This window comes from Photinus pyralis, unplaced genomic scaffold, assembly GCF_008802855.1.
Source record: "Photinus pyralis isolate 1611_PpyrPB1 unplaced genomic scaffold, Ppyr1.3 Ppyr1.4_LG6, whole genome shotgun sequence".
Taxonomy (NCBI): Eukaryota; Metazoa; Arthropoda; class Insecta; order Coleoptera; family Lampyridae; genus Photinus; species Photinus pyralis.
The window spans coordinates 31,568,364-31,594,455 of record NW_022170663.1 but is presented as its reverse complement, the minus strand read 5'-3'; the positions used below and the strand labels follow the sequence as shown (position 1 = coordinate 31,594,455).

Sequence of the window (26,092 nt, the reverse complement as noted above, 5' to 3'; positions counted from 1 at the left end):
ATCGCTCACAGTTACGGAGAAACCAATGGTGAGCCACGAATTGGAACCACTCTGTATTGATTAATGAATTTATAACAGTTAATTAATCACTCACTTGTACTCAAATTTATAACATGTAGATTTAATAAGTATACACGTACGCATTCTGGCATCGACCTTGAGACTAAAAACCATTCAACCCGCATATTATATAGCAAACAAACATTCTTCTGGAGAGTTTTCGAATAAACACATTGTATATCCCGAAAAGAATGCGTCAGTTGCTTATCGCCGTTGACAAATCCTTTAACGACCTGATGGCGCACCGATGTCGCTCTAGATTTGTGGAACAATCGCTACAAACTGAATACGGGTCACAGAAAAGTGTTATGAAATGATTTTTTTTAAATTTAAGACACATTCACACTTTGCAAAGAAAGCAAGTACTGTATTTGAAGGGAATTTCCATGTTGAAAAATCATTATTTGAAACATAAATGGGCTAAAATTTAAAGTGGTAAGAATGCAAATCGTATCGATGATTACGATTGTAACTTTCTCAATCGCACATCTCTTGCACGTAAAATATCAAATTTTATGCTAAATAGTAAAAACGATTGTACAATTTTCACCTGCGTAGGTTTCGGGGATTTTGGGCAATTCTAAATTTTTCTATCGATTTACCATTGACATTTAAAATTCGTGGGCGGATTCAATACCTAACCGGAACCGATTACAAATCAAACTCGCTTTTCCATAAACATGCAAATACCGAAACCGAACATTTTTAAATAGTAGGTAGGCAGAAACTTAACGAGGTAAACCCATGTAAAGGTGTAATTAGTTGCGTTTACTCGACCAGAACAACGCTTGTTTTGGGCCTGAAAAATGGGACCCACCTCACGTGTCCTCAACAACTGGTTTCTCTTAAATATGCAGAACATCCCCAGCAAAACCGGAAGCCAAAATTCCGGTATGCCAATTTCGACGCGCCAGGTGGAAGTAACCCTTTTTATGTAGGTTACAACCTTGTCGAGAGAGGTGCGCGCGAGTGGGTAGTATCGAAAAATATTTTCGGTTAAATCATTTCGATTGATAAATTTTCATTCACAAACGCCTCGCCCTCTCTTTCTCGCCTGCGAATGTCGCAATGCCGCGCACGTGACTGAATTTTAAATTGGCGCGGCGTTACGTTCGGGTACGAGTTTTACGATATTTGAAAATAATTTTTAACGCGTAGGAAGTTTTATAGTAGGAGCTCATAGTAATTCGAACACCCACCTTTGTCTTACGTCACCGATTTATAATTAACAGTACCTACGATATTTAAATGTTAGAATCCTTTCAGATGTACGTATTGCCAAATCGAACGCGAACTTCTTTAACTTCCAAATTAGAAAGTACCTACGTTTGCCAATTATTACCGATGATGCTGCGGGTACCTACCATTAGGTACCAAAATAGTGCCTAATCACCGTTCTACGAATTTGACTGTTTCACCTTTCTGAGTGATTACCTTTGTAATAATAATATGCCACGGTCGGACCCAGCATCCACTTAGCCACGCCCATAAATCTTACCTTTATCTTACCTTAGCCCCATCACGTGCCTTCGCTTTTGTTAAACACAAAACTTTATGCCTCGCTTCTAAGGTATCTAAAAAGCATCGCCATGCTTTTTGTTTGTGTTGAGAAGTGCCTACTTACGTTTAAGGTGCATACAACGAATAAATTACGTTTATGGAGGGCTCTGATTTAAATATCTTCGTTTGGTGACATACGGAATGTTTAAATACCCATTAAGAGATGTAAACTAAATGGTTACTTAAAACTCGTATCTATGTACAATGTAATTAACGACCGAGCGTTGTTTATCTTTCGTTTCGACACGTTCATGCCTCGATGTGCTTGACATTTCAGGTCCTACGGGATTAGAACGTTAATTTTTGTTTCGGCTTCAAAATTGAAAATTAGCACTCGCTACCGATATTGGAAGCGTGACGTTTCCAACCATTTTTGATTTTGACATGTTGAACTATTCGATTGGAAAAATTACAAGAAGTATACATTCTTTACCAATTCCCAGTCTCATTCACTCTAGTGCCAGATGCCAATTGCCAGATAAGAAGCGTTCAATAATTTATCTGGTTGTTGTTGGGTGTGGTTTTCTCTTTCTAATTTGAACGTAGTTCGGTATGGTCGGATAACTTTTAATAAATAGCAAAATAAAAAAATTAAAACATTTAAAAAACACTTTTCGTTTCGATATTCCTTGCTTGGTCGTCCAAACTCTGATACTGATTGATCAACTCGACAACAGCCGATACGAATGCCTAGATTTCTTATAATGAATGGCTTGTTTGATTTTGAAGTTCAAATACGATCAGACAACCCTGCGGTACTTGACAGGCGCTTGACCCAACTTCGTTTACGGTTCAACGCACATTTCGCACAAAAATATAACCACCCCACGGTAAATTACAGGTGACCGACTGCGTTCACCGGCTTAAAATGTTTTTAATCTTCAACCGTCAAATTAAAAATGATAGGTATAGGTTATTAACTGTAAATCACGTAGTGTGTAAAATGATCAATGCTTGCCACATACAATATTTCAAAATACATCTTTAGCATGTTTTGAAACGACATCTTTAACACACAAGTCTTCCAAGGATTTAAAATGTACACAGTGTGATTATGCAACAAACGAGAAATCAAATTTAAGTTGACTTTAATACTTCCAAATATTTCAAATGTGCACAGTGTAACGCGTAATTGTACACATTGTAATTTTGCAACAAATACTCAATATATTTTGAAACAAGATCTGTTAAGAGAAGGCTTTTTAAAATGTGCACAGTGTGATTATACAACGAACTATTGTACCAGACGAAACATCACGCACTCTCACTATTCATATTCTATAGCGCCTATTAGTGTGCCAAAGTTAAGTACGCATAACTCACTTCCAAAAATTTAAAATGTGTACAGTGTGATTTTACAACACATCCCCTCCATGCCCTGAAATTGCACCTGCTAACTCTCAAAACCTCAAAGGATTTAAAATGTGCACACTGTAATGGCATGGCATTATGTGGATCAATTTCCCGCTGATCTGCTAAAACCCACAAAGACAAACAAATCGCGAATCATAGCACACAGTGCACCTTGCCATATTTCAAAAATTCCGGTATACTTCCGTTATAAAATAGCGGAAGTGGAAAAGCATGCAGAGTTTCCGCATTTGTGGAAGCGGAAGCAGAGGTCTGTTGCATCACTACTTTCTACTATATCGGACCGTGTCTAATTGAAGGGCACAGGGACAGAAGCCACTCGGAGTTGCTTGCCATGAACCGACTCGGTTTCAAGAACCTACAGAGGGAACCTAAAACGCATAACCACTTCATACTAAAACTCAATCTTCTATCCCTACCACCTGAATCTTTAAATTGTCTACTGTGCCAGGATCTTTACCATTCCTGATGTCCTAGTATACAAAAACCCATAAATAAAATACCCAAGTCTCCTCGCAACACGGTTCCAAAGCTGGAAGTAGTCTTCGGGCTCGCCCCCTGGTACTACTAATATCGTCACAATCGAGAAATGACAAACGGTAAAATATGGTCAAAATTCAAAACACCCTTCGCCCATTGTGAGAAATTTCAGAGATCTCCAGCATTTCAAAGTCGGTTATTGAGAGTCGTTGCGTTTTTTCATTGTTTTTTTAGATCTTTCGACTGATTTATTTTGTTTAATCTTCAGATTACTCGTACATCTGGTTGTTTCATCAGATTCGCCTATTCCTTCGGACTTCTGAGATTCTTGCGATTCCGCAGTTCGTCCGATAGTTTAGTTTCGTTACGCTCTTCAAACTTAGATTCTTTTCATTTTTCGGAAACTTTCCATAAAATAATTTTACTAATCAACGAGTCCTATTTTTCAAATTCTCCAAATTTTTGAGACCCATCATTCATATTCTTAAAACTTTTCGGATTCTTGAATTGTTTGAATTAATTAATTTTTTGAAATTTGTCTATAATTATTATAATTACTAGTTTCTTGAGATTCTATTGTTCAGATTTAAAAAAAATAAACAAAATTGATCAACAGAGGGAACCAAAACCAGGAATCTAAAATGTTTGGTTTAGGAGCTACTAGTAAGGGAGGACAATACGGGATTTTGGGATTTACACAAGCGCGGCAGATTAACATAAATGCAAATTGCACCCTGTTGAGTACCTCCATCACATATAACCCTTAATATAGGATTGTGGATCTAGGGCAGGTCCTCAGAATAGTAAATAAAATCGATCGTTAGAAATTCTAGAGTGCGTCAGATTAAAGTAAGGTGGGTTGACTACGTGTTGAAAAGTGTGCATTTCGATATTGTGCAGATTTGAGCGTGATGTAAGGGAGTGGGAACGTCACATACTTGCAAAAAAAACCTTTCCCTACAAAATACATACTTTATAATATTATCACTCATCATCGTCGTAGATATTAAACTTTCAAAATTTGATTAGTAAAACACAAACAAACAAGGCAGAACGTTGGACGTATAGTTTATAACACGACCGCAGTCAACTAATGAACGGCATTGAACTTTATGACGATTTGTTCTAATTTGAAGTGTGGAAATCGGTAGATTATATCTCTTTTGTCATTCTTAAACAATTTCCTTCAAAATACAAAAAAAATTCCTCCGCGCTCCAGAATATCAAGAAAAATACGTTTAATTTACCTCTGAAACAATTAAAAAAATGCCTCGCTCGAAAAAAAGTTTTTTCAAACCGTCAGATTAAGATAATCCCTCTAAACTATCGTCATATTATGAGTCAGCACGACTAGGACATCAAGTTAAATGGGCTGTATATTAATCTGACGCGCTCAAGTAGTTCAAAATGGCGATTTTTACATTTTCAAAAATATTCATTTATCATCGTGGGTATACGGTTCCAAAAGTCTCAAAATTTGCCTTCTTCGTTTTTTGTTACTTTCAATGTAATAATAATAATAAATAGTTTTATTTAGTTAACCCTCAGAAAAAAACAATAACAAAATTAAAAACAAACCACATTCGAAACAAAAATGTCAACCAAAGATCTTAGAAACTAAAAATTTAAACTGAAAATGCTATAGGTAACTAAATGGGTCAAAGTTCAGACACAGGCGAGAATTCACCTGATTCTGTTCAAATCGTTTGAGCGTTTACCCAACTAAATTAGGGTAACCGAGCGAAAGAAATCAGTTGCAATCTTATGTAAATCTAACCTAACCTAAACCTATGGATGCTGAGGTAAATTTCACTGGACGAAACTGCTTTAATAATAATATGTTTAAACCATAAGCATGACACCAGTTGAGTTGAGTGATCGTGGTAAAAATTTCTTTGTGAATATTTTGAGAAGGAAGAAAGGTTACTGACACAGGGAAAGTGGTAGTCTGGACTAAATGTGCCCATCACTGTGGACAAACAGCGATATTACTCTAAAAAAGGCAAGCGGGAAGAACAACAAAGTAACTTTTGCGCGATATGATCTACCGTTCTAATACAACAGATACTGTACTGATCTTAATCCACCCCAGGCTCGAAGTGAAGATGACAGATTTCTCGGCAAAGTGGCAACATTGCAATCCCAGTATCAAAACACGGTTCCCGCTCAAATTTCGAACAAAAGAATGGCACGCGATTGGATCGTCTTAAGGTAGGGCCCCCTTATGTTACACGTAGCTAATACAATGACTCGGGACCCAGTCGGGCAGGAACACTCAAATAAAACGCTGTAATGTCTGCGAGTTTATTTATTATAAACTTATTCTGAAAACCCGGGAATTTGGATGTGGTACATTAAAAGCAAAGCAAGCAAAACCTAAAGGTGCCGCACTCTCGCAAAAGCAGACTACCAAGGAGAAAAAGAGCGCGACTTGAGAAAAAACCTTGGCCTGGAATAAAACCCAAACTATGTTAATCACAAGCAAATTACAACACCAACCACCTAAGCAGAACATGTAACACTACCTTAATTAATGAATGAATTCAAGTAGCAGGGTACGTTTGAACAGTATGCGTAGAGTATTCGTCGCAACATGACATGTACTTTCCTTTAATCGCGGCTAGAAGGAAACTCACTTTTTAGTTAGTCATTGGGTGGTGAACCTGGTTATTCGTTAGGTTTGGGCCAGCGTCTTCGCTTGATTACCCTCCTGTTTCACGGTTATATTATTATTGTTAGGGATTGGGCTGGCATATTTGCCTATTAACCCGTAGCGCAGTTAAGATTGTTAGGGGTAACACATTCATGCATTTTATTTATATAAGTCACCTGACTAGTTATTCATATCATTATATACCGAATAGAGTGGTGTGAAGTTCGTAAAAATATGTCTGATCTATTATTCATGTTGTGACGTAACAATAGGCAGTTATGACAATACACAGTGTGCTCGTGGAGCCCACAATTATGCTCAGTTTCCACATAATGACATTGGTATAAACCCCAGACTTCCTGAACTACTACCTGTGCTTCGTAACACTCCCCTGACATCGGTCACGTAACGACACAAAACTGAAGATGGTTAAGAGATGGGTCGCCGCCCATGGGCAGGACGGCCTTCGGTTAGCAGCACTTCGTCCCTAAAGTTGGAGGTTCGAGGGCCCTCGGATCCTTTTGTGCCTTAGCTCTAGAATACCTTTCTATTCCAGCGTCCGAGCTCCCTCTCACGGTAGGAAGATATGAGTTACATACAACAAGGCACACACATTCGCGAATGTTACGAGTCACCCTAACCTAAATACACCTAGCATTGTATGCCCTACTTCACGGAAGTCGAGGACATAGGTACACCCCGTGCACCGTGTAACTGAGTTAAACGTGGTCTAAACCTGAGATATCGTAGACTTCCACAAACACATGGGTACTAGTCAACACCTCGCATGTTGTAAATAAATTACATATTAGCACAATGGTAGATGGAAAATATCTGATATAACAAATGGCACAATTCATATAAGTACATAAGAGTAAACTACATAAAATACTTTACCAGACACCAAAGTGGTTGAATCTTACGCACAAACAGAAAAACAAAGCTAAACTCTATGAATACAACTCACAAATGCAATAACCCACCACCAACAAGCTTTAATAATCAACAAGTGACGCCAAGCTCCCAAATCCCAAACATCCTCCGGAAATTACGAAAAAAATATCGACAGGTGGTGATGGCGGTGGCTCATGTCCCCAGAATCTCCAACTACTTGACCGGTTGCATCCGACGTTGAAATATACAGGGTATTTAAAGGGATATAGACATCTCAATACCACGCATCCCGACAGCACACGGCATGCTAGATTTCTAAATTTTGAATCACTAATTTCTCCATTTTTTTGTGTATTAACCATATGCATATTTTATGTTGTTGTACTGACTGCTCTTTTCAAATATCTTAAAAAACAGGCATTGTATTTGTAAAACAAAAGTCGCATTTTTTTTCGGTTAAACCGGAAGTGGTGCTGTATCTTGCCAAATAAAAGAGATATTGAGGTGACACACGTAACTCGAACGCACTGTATAATACGTTTTTTATGCTGCTATATCCAAAAAATGTGCACCCTGTAAGATTATGCAATGAAAACTAGTAGTTGCCATTAAAAAAAAATGCCATCCTTTACCATGCAGAAGTACGTCACTGACCATAAATTTAAAGTACGTATATTGATAGCAAACTTTTTATAATTTTGGATATCATAAAAAGCTTCTTAAAACGTTGCACTGAAGATATATTCAGCGTTCCAGACAACATTTTCACCCTGTGTAGTGTATCTTTATGCTCGTAGTATCTCTGACGCCACTCAATTGCCAACTATTGCTTTGTTGCACTAATTTTTAAATTCCCAACTCATAACTTGAGCGTATTCGTAGGCGTATTTTATGAGCTGCCCGGTCACTTCCACTTTAACGATTTGTGTTGATGACATTTTGCGGAAGTAGTAAACATTTCGTACTATATCGTCGTCGAGTATCCAATAAATAAATAATCGACATTGAGAATAACGTTAGTTGTACATTTAAAGAAAACTAGTTCTAATTAGGCATTTGAGACGTCGACCGTAGGCCGATTCAATAACAAACTGTGGGTCGAATCTTCGTTCACACAAAGGCAATAACTTTCACAATTTTAGCACTGGATAAGGGCATGGCAATAGAAAATATGGTCTTATGTAATTATATTGTTAACTTCGTCGCCGGTTTAAACGGCGCGTGCTTGAAGTGCTCTGTCTTGAAGAATGGTCTTTCGCTCCATTTCCAGTAAAATCGTATTTAGAATTTTTTTATTCTCAACTAGGTTGTACTTTACATGTTCTCGAGAACTGAGGTGAGGTACACGTAAAAGGTTCAAATTCTGGTTATTTTTCTGGTTTGCTTTTACTGAAAAGAACTCTGATGAACGCACCTCCTCTTATAAGGGGTTAATGTTAGAAATCAGATGCTACTTTTTAAAATTTAAAATTTCATAAAAAGCTTTCCGCCCTGTATTTCTTCATATTTTCTGCGCCGATTTTCTTAGGTTTTTTTGTTTTCGGAAGAGGTTTGCGTTGTTTCCAACGTGTGTAACACAAGGACGATTTTTCTCCTTCCATCTTGGACAGAGCTCTATCTTCGACGGATCAACGCACACTCTCGTGTTGCACGATCTGCTAATCTTCAATTTGAGAACAGGTGTTTTGCGTAGATTTCGAGAAGCAAAAAAAAACTGATAAACAACTACTTAATTTACGATATTAATATGCAAAGCCTAGCAACAAGCATGTCTACCTTAAATGTGGGATGCGTGGGGAATTCTAATTAACGGTTAATTTTCGATTACGAATAAATTAATGATAGGATGTAGGTGAAACGTTTCTCCGTAAACCTTGAAATCCTTGCGCCGCCGCCCGCCTTATAATTCCCCCCCGGGACCCCAAAAAAGGATTTTTTTACAGTTGCAAATTGGTAGGTGGCTTAAAAGCGATAGACGTTTAAAATTATAACCTCTAGCTTCGAAATGGAATTTTTATCGGCGATAGGCCTTCGAGGGGTTTCTGCGTTCAAACGCTGTATTTACGCTTTCAAATATTTCACGAGCGACGCCACGATTTCCCGTGGGGGATGTTATAAATTTTACCATTTAAGAATTGAGGAGGGCGGTGTGGTCTACGAAACGCCATCGTGAGATCGACGAGCCGTTTGTTTTTCGATTATTTAAATTAGGTAAGTTAAGGTTAAACGTACTAAACTGTAAAAGAAGCAGAAGGTAAGTATATACTCGTAATGTTTACGTTTACTTGGTTTTCTCTTTGCACCGAAGTACGGTTGCGTAAACAGCATTTAAATACATGCATATGCTATGAGATTCGATTGAAAGAATCGTGGAATGAATGAAGATTCTACAATACACACGACCATTTTCGGATCGTCGTATATGTAAAAGTACCCTTTCAGCATATGAGCACTTTAGAAAAAAAAACTTTATTCATCAAAGTCCTCGGGTGAGATCCAACCGACTTCAGCGCATTTTTGTGTGGCAGATCAGTATTCTACTAGCCAGTTTTGAGTCCATATTATTCATTAGTAATATCTGGTCGGGGGCTACCGTATTCCCTTTGTCGATACCCACCTCAGACGTCCGGTTCACTCGCATTCGTATTTTGGTGGATTTCGCTAAAACCGTCCACAAAATACGAGTAGTAACCAATTTTTTGGGCACTACTTATAGCTCGAGCTTCTATTGGCGACACGAAGAAGAGAGATCGCGATTCGAGCTCTAAGAAACTTTTGGGCGCCCAAAGTCGACTACTCCTTGAAAACGGTGGTTACTTTCTCCCCTAGGAGGAAAGAAAAAAAATCCGCAACGCAGGAGTTCTGTGTGCTTACAAGATCTTTCCGACGACACTCCAACTGAAAAATCACCACACGCTTGGGGGATGGCGCCCAAATGTCGCCGACCCCACATCATGTAACCCCGTCCCCAAAGTTGTTAATTACGCGGCTCCGGTAGATGTACATGTACATTCCTCCCCCGTTACCCACTGATCTCGAGCAAGAGTCGCGCGGGAAAGTTATAGTTTGTACAAACCAATTTATTTAGATGAGACCTTCCATTGGAATAGCATGAAGGGTACAACGTCTGTTAACCCCCCCCCCCCCCCCTCAAAAGTTGTACTTGGTACCACTAATGGCATTCATATGCAGAATCTGATACCAATTGGTTGTCGTATGTAAAAATTATGCACGTTTTACTTTCAAAAACAGCATCTCAGGAAATAATTCATGAGGGGGCCCCCCCTTTAAGACGACGAAATTTAATGGCCATCTGGCACACTTTCAAGGTATAGGCTACCCACTGCAAAAAATTCCGGAACTCTAGGACCATTCCCCTAGAAGTAGTTCAAAACGGTAGAAGTGGGTTCGGACGGACGGACAAAACGCAAACTATAATAGCACATTTTTTTTAATTCTTAAAAAGTGCGCTAAAAAAATATGACACTTTGAGGGGAGTTAGAGTTTCATCCCCTCTTCCCTATCCCGATCTTTTGGTTAAAGTGCAAGTGGTCACCGCAAATACATGAAATTTTCAATCCTTGCATATCCAACCGTTGCGTTTTTACGCTTTCAAACCTCGTTTCAAAAAATTTACATGCTGTCTTCAAAATTTAATTTGCCGATATTTTCAGCTTCAACATGTGAATTTCTAATGAAATCGGTGTGTAAATAATGATTTTGAAAATATTTGCCCAATTTCATTTTATTATTCTTTAAATGGCAGGCAATAAGTACCTCTTTTTAGCATAATTTTGCTAATTTGTTTGTAAAAAGGTAGGTAGCTTTTAATATCACTTTGTCCAGTTGGTCGGCTGGCAGAAAATACGGGCCCGTATAAGAACGTTTGTAGAAAAACGAGGAGTGTACATATGTACCTACCGTGGCTGTGTAATTAACAACTTTAAGGACGGGAATACATGATGCGGGGTCGGCGACATCTGGGCGTCATCCCCGAGCGTATTATACTAACCTTTGATTTTTCAATTTTTGTCTATCTTCTACAGTTTGGGTTCAATTGTTTTCAAATCAGTGACGTTGGAAGGTTTTGTAAACGCGCACAACTCCTTCGTGACGGAATTTTGTTTTTTTCCTAGAGGCGAAATTACCCACCTTTTACAAGGCGCGCGTCTTCGAGGGATAGTCCACTTTGGACGCCCAATAGTTTCCTAGAGCAGTCTCTCTTTCTCGTGTCGCCAATAGACGCTCGACATATGAGAAGTACCCAAAAATTGAGTACTATTTTGTGGTGGGTTTTTAGCGAAATCCACCAAAATGTGGGTGAACGGGAAGTTGGAAGCGGGTACCGATAAAGGGAAAGTGGTTGGCTCCGACAAGATCTTACTGATGGTAAAGTAAAAACTTCAAAGACGAATTGCGGGTGAAATGGAATCGGGTACCTACCGACACATAAAGTTTCAAATTATTAAATTGCAACCTCTGTCGAGTTGCACCTTATTTTAAAGATTACAAAAGGAACGCATTCTCAAAATGAAAAATCCGATATCTTAGTAATTTTAAGATTTATTACTACCAAATGAGTAATCAACATATTTATGTACGATTTTTATAATAAACTAGCATACCCGGTGAACTTTGTTCCGCCTATCAGACAATGTCCCGCTCTCCGATGGGACATAAGCTCGGTCCCTCCCACCTTATCTCGTGCAATTTTACTCAATCAGAAAACTGCACGGACATACGTCCAGCGATTCTCCAAATTTTCATTGCAATCGGATGAACGGTTAAGGCATACTACTGGTACCAAAAACTGTCCAGAATGACGCTGCTGCGCGCGCAGTTTTCGTAGTACGCGATTCTGCCACTAGTGGTCGGGAAAAAGTCTCGGACACCATTCAAATGTTGAAGACTGCTTACAAGGATGACGCTATGTTCAACCGCTTTAAAAATTGTGCAATGTCAATTGATGATCAACCGAGTTCTGGACGTCCGTCAACGTCAAAAATCAACGAGCTCGTGCGTGAAGATCGACGACGAACCATTGAGGAACTCAAAGAGTTGTCTGGAGGGGGTTGGAGCATATCACGGGTCGCTGACTCTTGACTGATCAACAGCGTCGCGTCGATACATGCCGTGCCATGAAAGAACACCCCCAAACCGATCCAGAATTTTTTCTAAGATTATTACGTTAGTTGAAAGGAACGCAAAATAACATAAATCACATACACAAAGTATGAGGTTGTAAGTTGCAAAATAAGGAAATGTTTGGGTTACAAGGACTAAACCGAAAAGTTTTTGTTAGCAGGGTCCCAGTCCTAAGACGGGTAACTGACCCTCGTGCGGAATTTCCAAGCCTATAGTTGAGATTAAAGATCAATTACAGCGTTACTTGTCGTAATTACAGTATTTCCCATCCCTCTAACTGTATTCAAGCCGAAAAGTGTTTACAAACAATAAGCACATGCAAGTATCAAACAATTCTATAACTTCCACATACTACCCATTCTTTTGTTTTTTGGCCACTCTGACTGTTTAATAGAGTTTCTACTGTACGTCCTTTACAAAATATTAATTCCTTTTGCCTGAATTGTGTCTTTCGTCATGGTAGGTAGTGCATGACTTGCATACTTTTGCATACTTATTTATTGCTGAATAATTATTGCCTATTTCACGCGAGTAATGATGTATTTAGAGATGAGGCGGCTATCTTGTTACACTCTAACATGGAATTTGCTATACGCTCATTCGTCATAACGAAAGTTCTTAGTCTTCGTCTTTTTAGCATTTTCGAAGAGGACAGGAGCATTCATCTGTCTCCTCGTATTTTGCATTTGTCCCATTTGTCTTTGATGGGACTTAAATTTGATTCCTAGCACAGTCTCTGGCACATTGATCTCTGGCCTATTTGTCAATAACTTCCCACAACTTTATTATGACCAGCCGAAAGAATTTGTTAAATATGCGTATTTATGTATTATTATTATTTAACAAAAATATGCACATGTGGCCTAAAAGTGTGTTATGTAATCTGTATACACAAATAAAAAACAAATTTGTAGCTTATTGAAAACGCATTGTTTCGCACAACGTAACATCTGCGTACAACAGAAATATGGAATATTTACACGTGGCAAAACAATGTTTTTGCTTTATATGGACCCTTTTATTTAAAAATTGCTACCCTTCTGTATTAACCTTGAATAACCCCGTTTCCAAACACGTCTGTAATGTATTTTTAAAAATAAAAATCTTTAGTTTCATGTGTAGAGAAGTGTTGTTTCATCTAGAACTATTTATATGTAATTGTGTATAGAAAAGCTGATCTACCATATAACATTCAAAGATTTTTTGTCAATTCTTTTTTACATGAGCAGGTGCATTTTCTTGAGAAAATGAAGAAATCGACCTCGGACCTAAGATCAAAAATTTGCTGTGACCAGCACTGATACCACCCGCGCATGCGCGTTTCTGCTCTTTTATGTCGGAGCACGTGTACCAAATTAGGTTCCAATTGGTTCAGCGGTTTAGTCGGAAATGAGAATACAGGCAGACCGACACACGGACCGACCATGTATCATCGAGATTGTCCTTCATTCGGATTCTTGGTTCTCAAACAACCGCGGGGGGTCATTTTTTACCATTGTCACATTGTCCAAATTCGCGAAAAATTTCCTATCCCCAAATGCAAATACAATATTCCTTCGAATACATCCAGGTACCTACTGTTCTTTCATAATTTTCAATATTCATTTAATTTTATCATAAGTCTAAAAAATGTCAAAGAACAAGTAGAAATAGCATAGTTTTCCCCCACTTTATTGTACATCACGCGTTTAACTTTTTGGCGGTAAATTGGATGTGATGCATATCTTTCATTTGGATGGTCGTTTGGTTCCTGTGTCGAAAAGACGCCAGGAGTTGATGACTTGGTGACCATTTTTTTTTCTGTAATCGGGTGATTACTGCGCTGTTTTTGGAGGGCGGGGTTGTGGCGCGTTCTTTTCGGTTATGGGCTCGCGCTTAATACGTCATTGCAGAGTGCGCCGAATGCGAGTTGGGCCCACTCCAACCTCGCATCTTGGATTTTCTACGAACACAATAGGTATTGTCTTTATACAAGTAGAAAAAGAGGCTAGTTTTTCCTACAGTGACTTTATAAGGACAGTGGCGACAACTTATCATAATCCGCCATATTGGAGCTAAAAAATTGATTGTAAGATCAATATACCTTGTCATGTCAAATTGTGAGCGTAGAATAATAAATGTCAGTTTCATTTAAGTAAAGATTCTTGTTCAAAACGAACGGCGCAGAAATGATCGTTTAAAGCTCTGCAGAACAACCTATGGGAAAACAAATGCCTCCCAAATTCAAAAAGGTATGGGTATATGGAAAACGGTATAATAAGTATGAAATATGGTGCAATATCCAAAATGTACATATAAATAATCATTAAATTGTGTTTGACATTTCAGTGTCTTCTGTCACTTCTTGTCCCCTGTCGCGTGTTGCTCCTTCCAGACTTAAAAGTATTTCTTTAGTCTCTTAAATTGAAGACAAAACACGTTGATCTAGTCCACGGAGTACAAGAGATCAATATTCCATGTGCTCCAGCAAACATGAAACCAATTCAAGCGTATTTACGATCACAATTGAATTTGCTGCTAAATTTCGGATAAGCTGCTTCTCTAACCAGTTTTCTATCTAAACTCATTAGGTATTTAGGGCTTCTGAAAAAAATTTTACATCAATTACCAGTCGTAAGGTTAGGCACAGTTTTACATCTAAAAACACTAAGCGAATTACATACCTTATAATATCGTAATAAATCCAAACTATATGTATGCGTCTTTAAAAATCGAGTTTATATAAAACTGGAGACGGAAAACGTAAAATAAAGCAAATACAAGAAGCAAAGTGTAAACTAGTAACATGAAGCCGTGACAATTACAGGTGACACTGTCAAAACAGTTAATTAATAATTATAGCACGGAGTGTACCGCGTCGTTTTGAAGGTTTTCTATTGGCCAGTTTGGAATTTAGCTCCAATATGGCGACCGGAACCAACGACCAATCAAAAACGAGATACCCTGTTGTCGCCACTGTCTCTATAAAGTCACTGTAGTTTTTCCTACAGTGACTTTATAGACAGTGGCGACAACAGGATATCTCGTTTTTGATTGGTCGTTGGTTCCGGTCGCCATATTGGAGCTAATTCCAAACTGGCCAATAGAAAGCCTCCAAAACGACGCGGTACACTCCGTGCTATAATTATTAATTATACTGTTTTGACAGTGTCCCCTGTGATTGTCACGGCTTCACGTTACTAATTTACACTTTGCTTCTCGTACTTATTTGCTTTATTTTACGTTTTCCGTCTCCATTTTTATATAAACTCGCTTTTTAAAGACGCATATAGCCTAGCATATAGCTTGGAATAACGATATTATAAGGTATGTAATTCACTTGAAGTGTTTTTAGATGTAAAACTGTGCCTAACCTTACTACTGGTAATTGATGTAAAAAAATTTTCAGAAGCCCTAAATACCTAATGAGTTTAGATAGAAAACTGGTTAGAGAAGCAGCTTATCCGAAATTTAGCAGCAAATTCAATTATGGTTATGGATAACGCAATTGTGATCATAAATACGCTTGAATTGGTTAAGGGCCAATTCTACAATGCACGGATATACTGAGAATAAGCTATACCTCGAATAAACGTCGACGGTTGCGTTGGTTACCATTGCGTCAACCAATGGGATACTTGTTACTATAGCACTTATTCCAAGAATATCTTATTCTGCGAATAGGTGTAATTGTAAAACCGGCCCTTAATGTTTAACATTGATGATTGCTCAGGCCCAAAGAATATTGATCGCTTGTACTCCGTGGACTAAATCAATGATTTGTCTTCCATTTAAGTGACTAAACTCTAAAGTAATACTTTTTATCCCGGAAGGAAAAACACGCGACAAGGGGCAAGAAGTGACAGAAGACACTGAAATGTCAAACACAATTTAATGATTAATGGTTACCTATGTACATTTTAAATATTGCATGATTATGATAAGTTGTCGCCACTGTTCTTATAAAGTCACTGTAGTTTTTCCCTCCTTTATTCCACATTACACGTTCTATAAACTCAGAGTTGCACTGTGATTCGTTACGTCACTTTTTTGCGGTAAATTTGAAAATTGAATGTGATTCATACATATCTTCTTTGGTTCATCGTTTGGTTCCCGTGCCGAAAAGACGCCAGGAGTCGTCGATTTTGATCCGTCGCAAACATTTGGTAATTGGTTAATGTAATCTGATGATTACTGCATTGTTTTTGAGAAGGAAAGAGAGGATGTGATTTCACTTCTTAAACATCATTTTTTATGGACACAATATTATCTTGGTTTATACCGAATTCGCTTTCGGCTCGCTCGGCAAAACGCCAACTAATAGTTAATTTATTCGGATTAATACGTAATTGCCCAGTGAGCCGAAATCGAGTGCGGCACTTACATGAACATAGGCGAGCTGGTTGAGTACTGCAGACTCATTTGGAAATGTTTTGTTTAAAATGATCTATTTTTTACCCAAGGAAATGGATTTTCCTGTTTCAGAACCTGAAAGGCGGCACTGTAGCACGGCGCGGCCATCATATCACAATCCGAAATATTGCAAAAAATTATTTATGAAGGCAAACGCCGTTTAGTGGTCGAATTTTCCAAAGAAATTAGTGCGTAAATAAACGTTTAACTCGGCATACCCTGGAAAATGCGCTAAAAAGGGAAAGGATTCATTTGCTGATGGTTTGGTACCAATTTTATCAACATGGGATAACTTCTGTATTTGCTAACCGATCGGCGATTTCGGTATCGACTCGGTTCACTTTTTTGCCGCCATAATCCACCTCGTTTAAATTCAATTCTCGGCCGATCGTTTGAATGGGGATTACTCACCGATTTATGGTCAATCTCTGGGTGGTAAAAAACACAATAGAAGAATTAATTGTTTGTTTCTTTTAGGTAATTGCAGGTGTTAACAGTACGGGAGTAACCAAGTCATATCGTTACGCAATTCGTCGTATTGTTTCAGATCCATAAAACTTCGTGTTGAAAAAATGGTGAATAGGTAGGCAGGTACTGTTCGTGATTTTCCTTTACGTGACACCATGCGAAAAAGGCCATTACACGTTCTGTTATTTAACCGTGTTGCAATTAAATTTATGTACCCGTATACAAAGAACGCGCTTAAACCTAATTTCTGTGAGCTATCGGCCGTAAAAGTGCAACAAAATGGTTTATTTATTTATATCGATTCAAAATAAATAATCCCTTGGGCAATAAAAGCATAGAGCACTTCAAAAATTCCTTTTAGCATGTGTTAACACGCCATTTTCACTCCAACAATGATCCTTGTTTTAGTGTTACCGGTTTTCTTATGCTAGTTCAACCTCTTGAGATTTCATAAGAATTTTATCTTCCTCTCGCTCGCACCTTCGACTATTACCATTTTGCTCCAACAGTTAACATCTCTCCGGCATTATTCTTTAAAATATTCGAAGCCCGTCCACAATTCGAGGCGTGCGGTTTGTTTGTGTAGCCGACGAGGTGAAAGCCGATTCTTTTTCCGGGGAGTATTTTATTAACCAAGGAAAAAATAGCAGCGAAATTTGCCCTCCCCGCTCGCTATGAAATTGTCAATCTTTTTAATTATGCAAGACATTGAACCGTCGTCGTCCACCTACGCCGCCAACCACCGTTCCCATTACTGCTGGTACTGTCTTTTTTTTCTGTCAACTTTAGCACGAATTTAACGATTCGTTAATAATAATTACTCCCAACGACATATGGGTTTTGGTGTAATTAAAACGGGTTCGTACCAAGAGGTCTTTTTTGCTATTTTTAAATTAAGGACACGCCGCGCGTTTATTACGCTCGAACAGATTTTTATTTATTACGTGCGGTTGGTCCATTATTCGCCCCAATTAATCTCTTTTGTACGACAAAAATGAATACTAATTTATCATGTGTGATTGAGATTGCGCTTGATAGATTTGTATCGCAAACGGTTCAAAGGTGGACCACTTCTTTGTTCGTTCTGCAGTCTTGTACTGCTAATTGCACTCGTCCATTCGTCCACTTTTTCATCACGATTTGTTTTTGTGCAATTGGAATAGCGGTCCTTGTTGAATTCTGTGTGATTTGTTACAACAGATAGAATCAGTACCCTACGACCCCCCCCCCCCAAACTTTTGTTAAAATTAAGTATGCTTGAACATTTGCCTTTCTTATTTTCGAAGAGGTCAGAATGACCGTTTAGCGTCAACGAAACACTCTTCTCATACAAAAAACAATGTAAGTAATTAAACATCATTTTTCCTCTGACATAAAATTACAGTTTGAACAGAACAGCATGTAGTTGTGCAATCAAAGAGTTTTTATTAGCAAGGTCCCCTCCCTGGGAACTGTAACTTTCCCCTGGTGCGGAGTATCCATTTCCATACCTACAGTTGAGATTCGAGATCAATCGTAGCTAGATGTCGTAATTAGTTTCGTTCCAATATTTACCATCACTGTGACTATCTCTGCACGCCGAAATTATTAGTTTACATTGCTTAAATTGGACATGGTTACTTTATGATTCAATCATGAAATCAAAAAAAATAAATAATTTGTCTGGTTACCAAGGGAACATGGTTGCCCAGAGGTCTTGTCATCAACCACAGAAATCACTTTTACATATCTTGTATCATGAGGGTACAATAAGAAGGTGTTCCTGCTATACACGGATTATCAGTTAGAAAACTGATCTAAAATTTCTTTAGCTACCAGGAGGACATAATGATCGAGGAGGACTTTTCTCTCACTCACAGAAATATGTCAACACTTGATTTTGGCTTAAACTTTTACAAATCAGGACAATATCATGCGTAAAGAAGTGTTTCGGCTCCTAATACATGGCGTAACGCTTACAAATTTGGTATCAGAAGGATATAACATGAAGTTGTTCCTACTCTTAGTACACGGAATATCAGTTAGAAAACTCTTTTAAAAATTCTGTAGCTACCCGGAGAACATGATGGTCGAGGAAGATTTCTTCCATCATCCACAGAAATATTTCAACATTTTATTCTGGTTTAGACTTTTCTAAATGGTATATCAGGAAAATATAATGTGTGACGAAGTGTTTCTGCTCCTAATACGTGGCGTATCGCTTACCAATCTGGTATCAGGATATAATATGAAGGTGTTCCCGCTTTTAATACACGGAGTGTCAGTTAAAAAACCCTTCTAAAGTTTCTGTGGCTACCAGGAGAACATGTCGGTCAAAGAGAACTTCTTCCATCACGCTCAGAAATATTTCAACACCTTATTTTGGCTCAAACTTTTACAAATCTTGTATCAGGAGAATATAACGTGTAAGGAAGTATTTCTGCTCCTAATACATGGCGTATCGCCTACAAATGTAGTATCAGGATGATATAGTGTCCAGATGTTCCTGCTCTTAATACAAGGAGTCGAGGAGTACTTCTTCCATTATCCACAGAAATATTTCAACACTATTCTGGTTTGAACTTTTACAAATCTTCTTATCAGGACAATATCTTGTGTGAGGAAGTGTTTGTGCTCTAAATACATGGCGTATTGCTTGCAAATCTGGTATCAGGAAGATATAATTACACACATTATAAAGTTAGAAAACTGGTCTAAAATTTCTCTAGGTACATACCAGGAGGATATGATGGTCGAGGAGAACTTTTTTCATCGCCTATAGAAATATTTCAACACTTTATTTTTTACCGTTCGTGTATCGGCAGAATACAATGTACGAGGAAGTGTTCCTGCTCTGAATACATGGCGTATCGCTTACAATCAGGTATCAGGAGAACATAGTGTGACTGTGAAGGTGTTCCTGTGCTCTTATACACGGAAGTATTGGTTAGAAAACTCTCCTAAAATTTCTGTATCTACCGGGAGAGCATGATGGTCGAGGAGAATTTCTTTCATCACCCACAGGAATATGTATTTCAAAACTTTTGGGTTAAATATTTAGAAATCTGGTATCAGGACAATATAATGTGCGAGGTGTTTCTGCTCCTAATACATGGTGTATCTCTTACTAATCTGGTAATCAGAAGGATATAATGTGAAAGCGTTCCTGCTCTTAATACACGGGGTATCAGTTACAACACTTGTTCCTGTAGCTACCAGGAGAACATGTTGGTCGAGGAGTACTTTTTCCATTACCCACACAAATATTGATTTTATTTTGGCTTAAACTTGTACTAATCTTGTATCAGGAAAATATAATATGCGAGGAACATCAGTTAACAAACTCTTGTTGGTCAGTGATTGGTTCGTAACCCCAAATTATAATTGCAACTTAAGATAAATTCCACGCCTTCTTTTGGAAAACTGCAGTCAATACTCGACGTGTTGTGCTCTATTATAGCGTACACAGGTTGACCGAGAGACGGAAAAGTGCTATGTTCAATTGGAAAATCAAGATTTCTGTTCATTTTGGAACAACGAAGTTGGGTTAGTTACAGCATTTATAACTTAAAAATGGCGGAACCGATTTTCATGATCTTTGGCTTGTCGGATTTGTCCGTGTCCCAGACTATTAAAATATTTGAGAACATACACGGGCCGAGTTCAATTGAAAGAGAAGGGCAGACATGAGAATTAGGTTAGGAAGGAAGGGCGTATTTGTGTGAGGTGAGGCGGCGCAGAAAACCACGCATTCCATGAAGAAATTCGACTACACCAAACACGATTTAGTAATCAAAGGTTTCGTATTTTGATTGTTCTTTCGTGCGACGTTAATGTTACTTGGCGTCTATTACGATCAAATCGCAATGGACGTTAATGTGTATTTTAATTGATGGCGGCCATTACTTTTCCAATTGGGAAAATCGTCGCAGTTTTACAGCCTGCACTTGTCGTTACACGTAATAAAATTACTACATTGTTGTCGTATATCGCCGATTAATTATTTTTCCCGTAACTTTATGCGCTTTCGCGCGATTTTTTTGCGTCGTTATCGGTTTAATTGAGTTATAAGTTAATTAATGATTTTTCACAACTTGAGACCGTTGCGTAATGATGATGGTGGAACATTGGTGTGTAATTAGTTCCGTCTTCGTGCGGCGTCTACCGTATGGGCTCTTCCAATCTGACGAAGATTGCTTTTAACCGGAGAATCCGACCATTTTATGTACACGTGGTTAATGAGATTTTGTAATGATTCAATGCATATTTAATTTAGATTCTCGTACTTATGAATATTTAATCACTCTTTACTATGCAATTTTTTACCTTTTAACATTTTGCGATGAATGTTTTTACTAGCCATTAACGGACTCGAGAACTATTGTTGCTCGTTTTATGGCTGTGGTACATTAGATCATTTTTAAGGTGCACTAGAGAAGCTGAAAATTGATGTCCTGGTGCAGTAATGAATATCAAAATCGAGTGGAACAAAAACACCAATAAAAAACAATAATAATCCATTTTAGGACTAAGGTTTATTTGGAAAAACATGTTTGTTTTGGCCACTCTGTATACGCATCTGTATTGTTTATTTAAAATAAAACCAAAAGTTGTATTATCTTGAGGTATCATCTGTACATAAACAATGATTATGTCAAACAAAATCGACTGCACCAACTTTACGTGTGCTAAATGGAAACAAGGTCAAATGATCCTTCGAACAAAAACCACCAAATTTAAGCTTTACTTGAAATGTTCTAACAATATTTACAATGGAAATAATCTCAGTTGAAACGAACATGTGAACGCCTTTACCTAACATTTTTAAATGAAAATTAATAATTGTTCTAATCGTTAAAATAAAAAATGTATATAATCTAGGACTCCCGCCGAGGCTGTGCGTGAAATGCACTGTCGACAGGCAATCGGAGGAAAGGAGGCGTGGCTAATCTCAAAATCTGACGTGGTTGGGTCCACCCGGTGTAGTTCTGCAACTTCGAATCACCCTGTATATCAATCGTAATTTCGTTGAAAATATTTTTAGGGTTTTCTACATTCCCCGACAATGAATTTTAAATATGTGCGTTAATAAACCCACAATTTTTCACCCACGCACTACTACCCCCCCCCCCCCCCCCCGTATAGTGTATTTTATATTTTTTATACTTTGCAACTTTAGCTTTCAAGTTGAAATGTAAACGTATGAATGTTCTTCATACCTGGCTCACAATCGTCAAAGCGGTGCAGGAGCGGCGGGTTTTAATTTTTTGCACGGGGGTAAGGGTCAATTTTCTTGAAGAATAGGAATCATAAATTAGGATGTACTTTTATTGAATTTTTAAGTAATGGTACACCGAAAAAATCCGGTGGGTCATGTCATGTTGTTAGCTACTCCGGCGTTCCGCAAAAATGGGCGAATGCGGCGATAGGCGCACGATGCTCTCGCAGACGTCTGCGTCTCGGTCCAACATCTCTGTCTCGGTGCCATATTAGATTAGGAAGATGATTGTGAATATGGGTTTAAAAGATGGGCAATGCATTCGTGCTCCAAGCTGTATGATTTAAAGTTGTCATTTGAAATTTAAAGCTACCAATTCTAATAGTCTTCATATGGTGAATTTTAAAAGTGACGAGAACAATCTAAAATATCTCATTTCTTCTCCGACGCTATTAAATATTAAGGAATGTCCAAAACGGGCCTCTCACGGGCAACTCGTGCACAAACTGAGGGATATCAAAGGAAATTTTGGTACAAAAAAAAGAAAAAAAGTAGGTATCACAATAATATAGTAGAGATACTTGTAATGTACAGAGTGTTCTATTTTCGAAATTGTTGGTGCTATCAAAAAAGAAATAAGAGGCATCATATCATGTGCTCTTTTTGGGTCAAACTTAAAATGGTAAAATCAAAAATTGAAAATATTCGCTCGTTTAAGAAATGCGGGGGAAAATAAAAAAATTGTCAATTTCAGAGTGACCCTATATTTTCTTAGTTAAAAAAATACAGAAAAATGCTAATTGCAAAAGTTTCTTAGCAATGATTTTTGAATAATCTGCATTTTTTTAAATAAGTATACGAGGCCAGGTAATCAGGTTCTCAGACTTAACCTCCTTTTTTTAAATGGAACATTGTGTATACTTTAATCTAAAAAGATGGCATTTTAAATTTTCTTTTCACAAATATGACATAAGAGAATTACAAAAAGATTCAAGTGATTCAAAAAGGTACAAACAGATTGAAAAAATTAAAAAAGGTTCAAACAATTAAAAAAAACATATTTAGTTTTTTTAAATGTTTTTTTAATCTTTTTGAGTTAACATTGAATTTTTTTCGTGTTATATTATAATTTAATATGTTACCTATCATTTTAGAATTAAATATACGGGATGTTCCATAAGAAAAAGAGGTTTACTTTTTTGCGTAACTATACTTTTAACTAAGAAATTATAGGGTCATTCTGAAATTGACAATTTTTTGATTCCCCCGTATCTCTTAAGTGAGTAAGTATATTCAAATTTTGAGTTAACCATTAAGTTTGACTAAAAAAGAGCACATGACGTCTATATTACTTTTTGATAGCACTAACAATTACGGAGGTACCAAGGTATGGCTTGTACATTATCATATGATACGTTTCACTGATTTCCTCTTGGTTGAACAGTTAGAAAAAGAAGGAAAGGCATAATTTGTCTACTCGTAGCTTCTGAAAAAATAGGTCACACAGGGACCAGGGTGTCTAAAGAAAGATGAGTCGATTCTAGTGGATTCACATTCAGATGGCAGATTACAGAGATATCGCAATACTTTCTATATGTCAGAATGTGAGTTGATTGCGGACGTTTGTGTTACATCGCTGTCAAAAGAGTCGCACTCGCAAGTCTAGTAGAATTGGAAACGCAGTTATCCTTTACCCATGTACCTACTGCACTGCCATCTGGAGGTGAATTCCACTATAGGTAATGCAAATGGAAAGTTACATATACAGGGTTACTATTAAAGATGGACCCCAAACTCTCACGCTCAAACCGTTTGAGATGTACGAGTAGACATGAAAATTAGACGTTTCCATATGAAATTATTTCACATATTTTGAGGTTAAAAATTGTTTGGTCACTTGGTTAAAATTTCATAACCCATAACCAAGTATCAAAGGATCAAGGGTGGTTAAATTTTGAAAAATGATAATTCTACAATCGGCTTGAATTTTGAATTGGCGACTGCCCGAGAAGGATTAATCGCAAAATTACGTGTTTTGACACACTTTCAGTGTAGGTGGATTACGTTCCCCTAGTTTGCTTCACCTTGTCAATCCCGCAACTGCAAAGATGTGTAACCATTGACTCATCTAAGCACTGTAAAGAAGAATTAGATATTTTAATTTTAAATTGCAAAACTGTTCAAAGGAAATTTGAAATGGATTTTTTTTTCATCAATTAACAGTTCCTTGTAATTTTGCCAGCATCATTTTGTGAAAGTTGGTCTTGGTTAGATCGTTACCGACCACTTTTTTAATTAGAGGTGAATTTGTTACGTCGGCATATGGAAAGACGTTGGCGAGCGCAGATGAGTGTTTGGTAACGGTTAAATTGTTAAGTACGTAAGAATGCCAATGAAGATTTTTGCCCATTGTAATAATCTCAACGTATTTATTGCAGAAGCGCTTTGAATTCTCAATTTGAAGTAGTAGTAGTTTATAAGAATTTGCCGCACACTTATTGCATAACCCGAACTAACCCACCTGTACAGGTAACTTAACCAAGGTGTGTTTTAGGTACTGGTAGTCAGTTCTTGGCCATCCTCGAGCATAAGCACATCGCGAGTCATGTGACGTTGGCTTGCCAGCGTATGTATTGCTCCACGGCATGGGGGCATGGATATCCTTATTATCCCTCCTTCTTCTGGTGGGTGCTGTGTGTGGTGGTGCTAAGGAGAGAAACAGAAGTCATGGTGGCGGAAACGTCAGCAGCCGATCGTTTCACACGTCCAAACTGCCAGGATTTGGAATCGGAAAGGACCGCGAATCCGAATTTGTGAAGGGAAAAAGTAAGTGTAAACTTTACGTGTAAAAAGGACACCGCATTTTGTATTAGCAAAATTAACAGTGAAACAAACGCCTATTTAGCTCTTTAACCATTTAGCGGTGCAGCACAATCTTCAAGGACGAGTGAAGGCTGCCATGGAGTCCCAATTTGGATTTTTCTTAAAGCGCACCTGCTTCTTAAATTTAGCTTTGTGGTCAACATTCTGGGGCGCTTAATTAATTTAGATCGATGCCTTTTCTTGTAGGAGCCGAAATTTTTTACTCGACCAAAGAAACGAAACGCAATCAACTCGTTTGCCTTATTTGGTAATTTAGTATAATTGTTTTTTAACCTTCAAGATAAATTGTTTGAACTCGATTTAATAACAAAACGCAAAAAATGGCGCGCAAGAGTAACTGGACTCGCTGGAATTTATGGGATTATGCACTTTTTTTTAAAATTATGTTCAAACGCCACCTTGCAGATTTGCTCTAAAAATGCTTGGGTGGATGAACTTTAAAGGGTGGTACATTTATGCAACGATTGCGCTTGTTGCACGTCGACGGATTGTGTAACTCACGGGGCGCGTCTTTTCAAAGAACCATTTTCGTAACCTCGATCTAACGAAATGCATGAAAATTGGCTTGCATAATGCTCTATACTCTGCCACACTGACAATCATTTGATTGATTTGATACTCGTATAATCAAATTGTCTACTTTCTCGTAAGACTAAATGGTGATTTCTTTGGAATTTTGAATCTTTGGTTAAAATTTATCCATTTTATGTGCAGTGATGCTTCTTATATTGATTGTTCATTTTTATTAGAATTATGGAAAGTTGCAATAATCCTACAGCTACAGACAACAGACAGGCAACAAATTCAAGAGCAAAATCCTCCCAGAAAAATGAACTGTTTATCAGAAAACAGTGTTATTTTCCGCAAGGGAAAATGAATGGCACGGATTTAATACGGAATTTTAAACTTCTAGCTAAAGTCAAAGATCTTAAAAAAAAAATACTTGCAACAATGGTGAGTTTATACACTTATTGTTATCATTCGTTTAC

General features: G+C 37.8%; 1 protein-coding gene across 3 annotated transcripts in view; it reads left to right on the top strand.

Annotated features, from left to right (window-relative positions):
* Positions 1–26,092, top strand: part of LOC116173497 (epidermal growth factor receptor) — a 113,687-nt gene that overhangs the window by 60,583 nt on the left and 27,012 nt on the right. For all 3 annotated transcript variants that reach the window (XM_031490999.1, XM_031491000.1, XM_031491002.1), the window contains exon 2: positions 24,775–25,046. In XM_031490999.1, coding sequence (XP_031346859.1) covers positions 24,866–25,046 — 181 coding nt within the window. In that variant the 5' untranslated portion in view covers positions 24,775–24,865. The remainder of the gene's footprint in view (positions 1–24,774; positions 25,047–26,092) is intronic.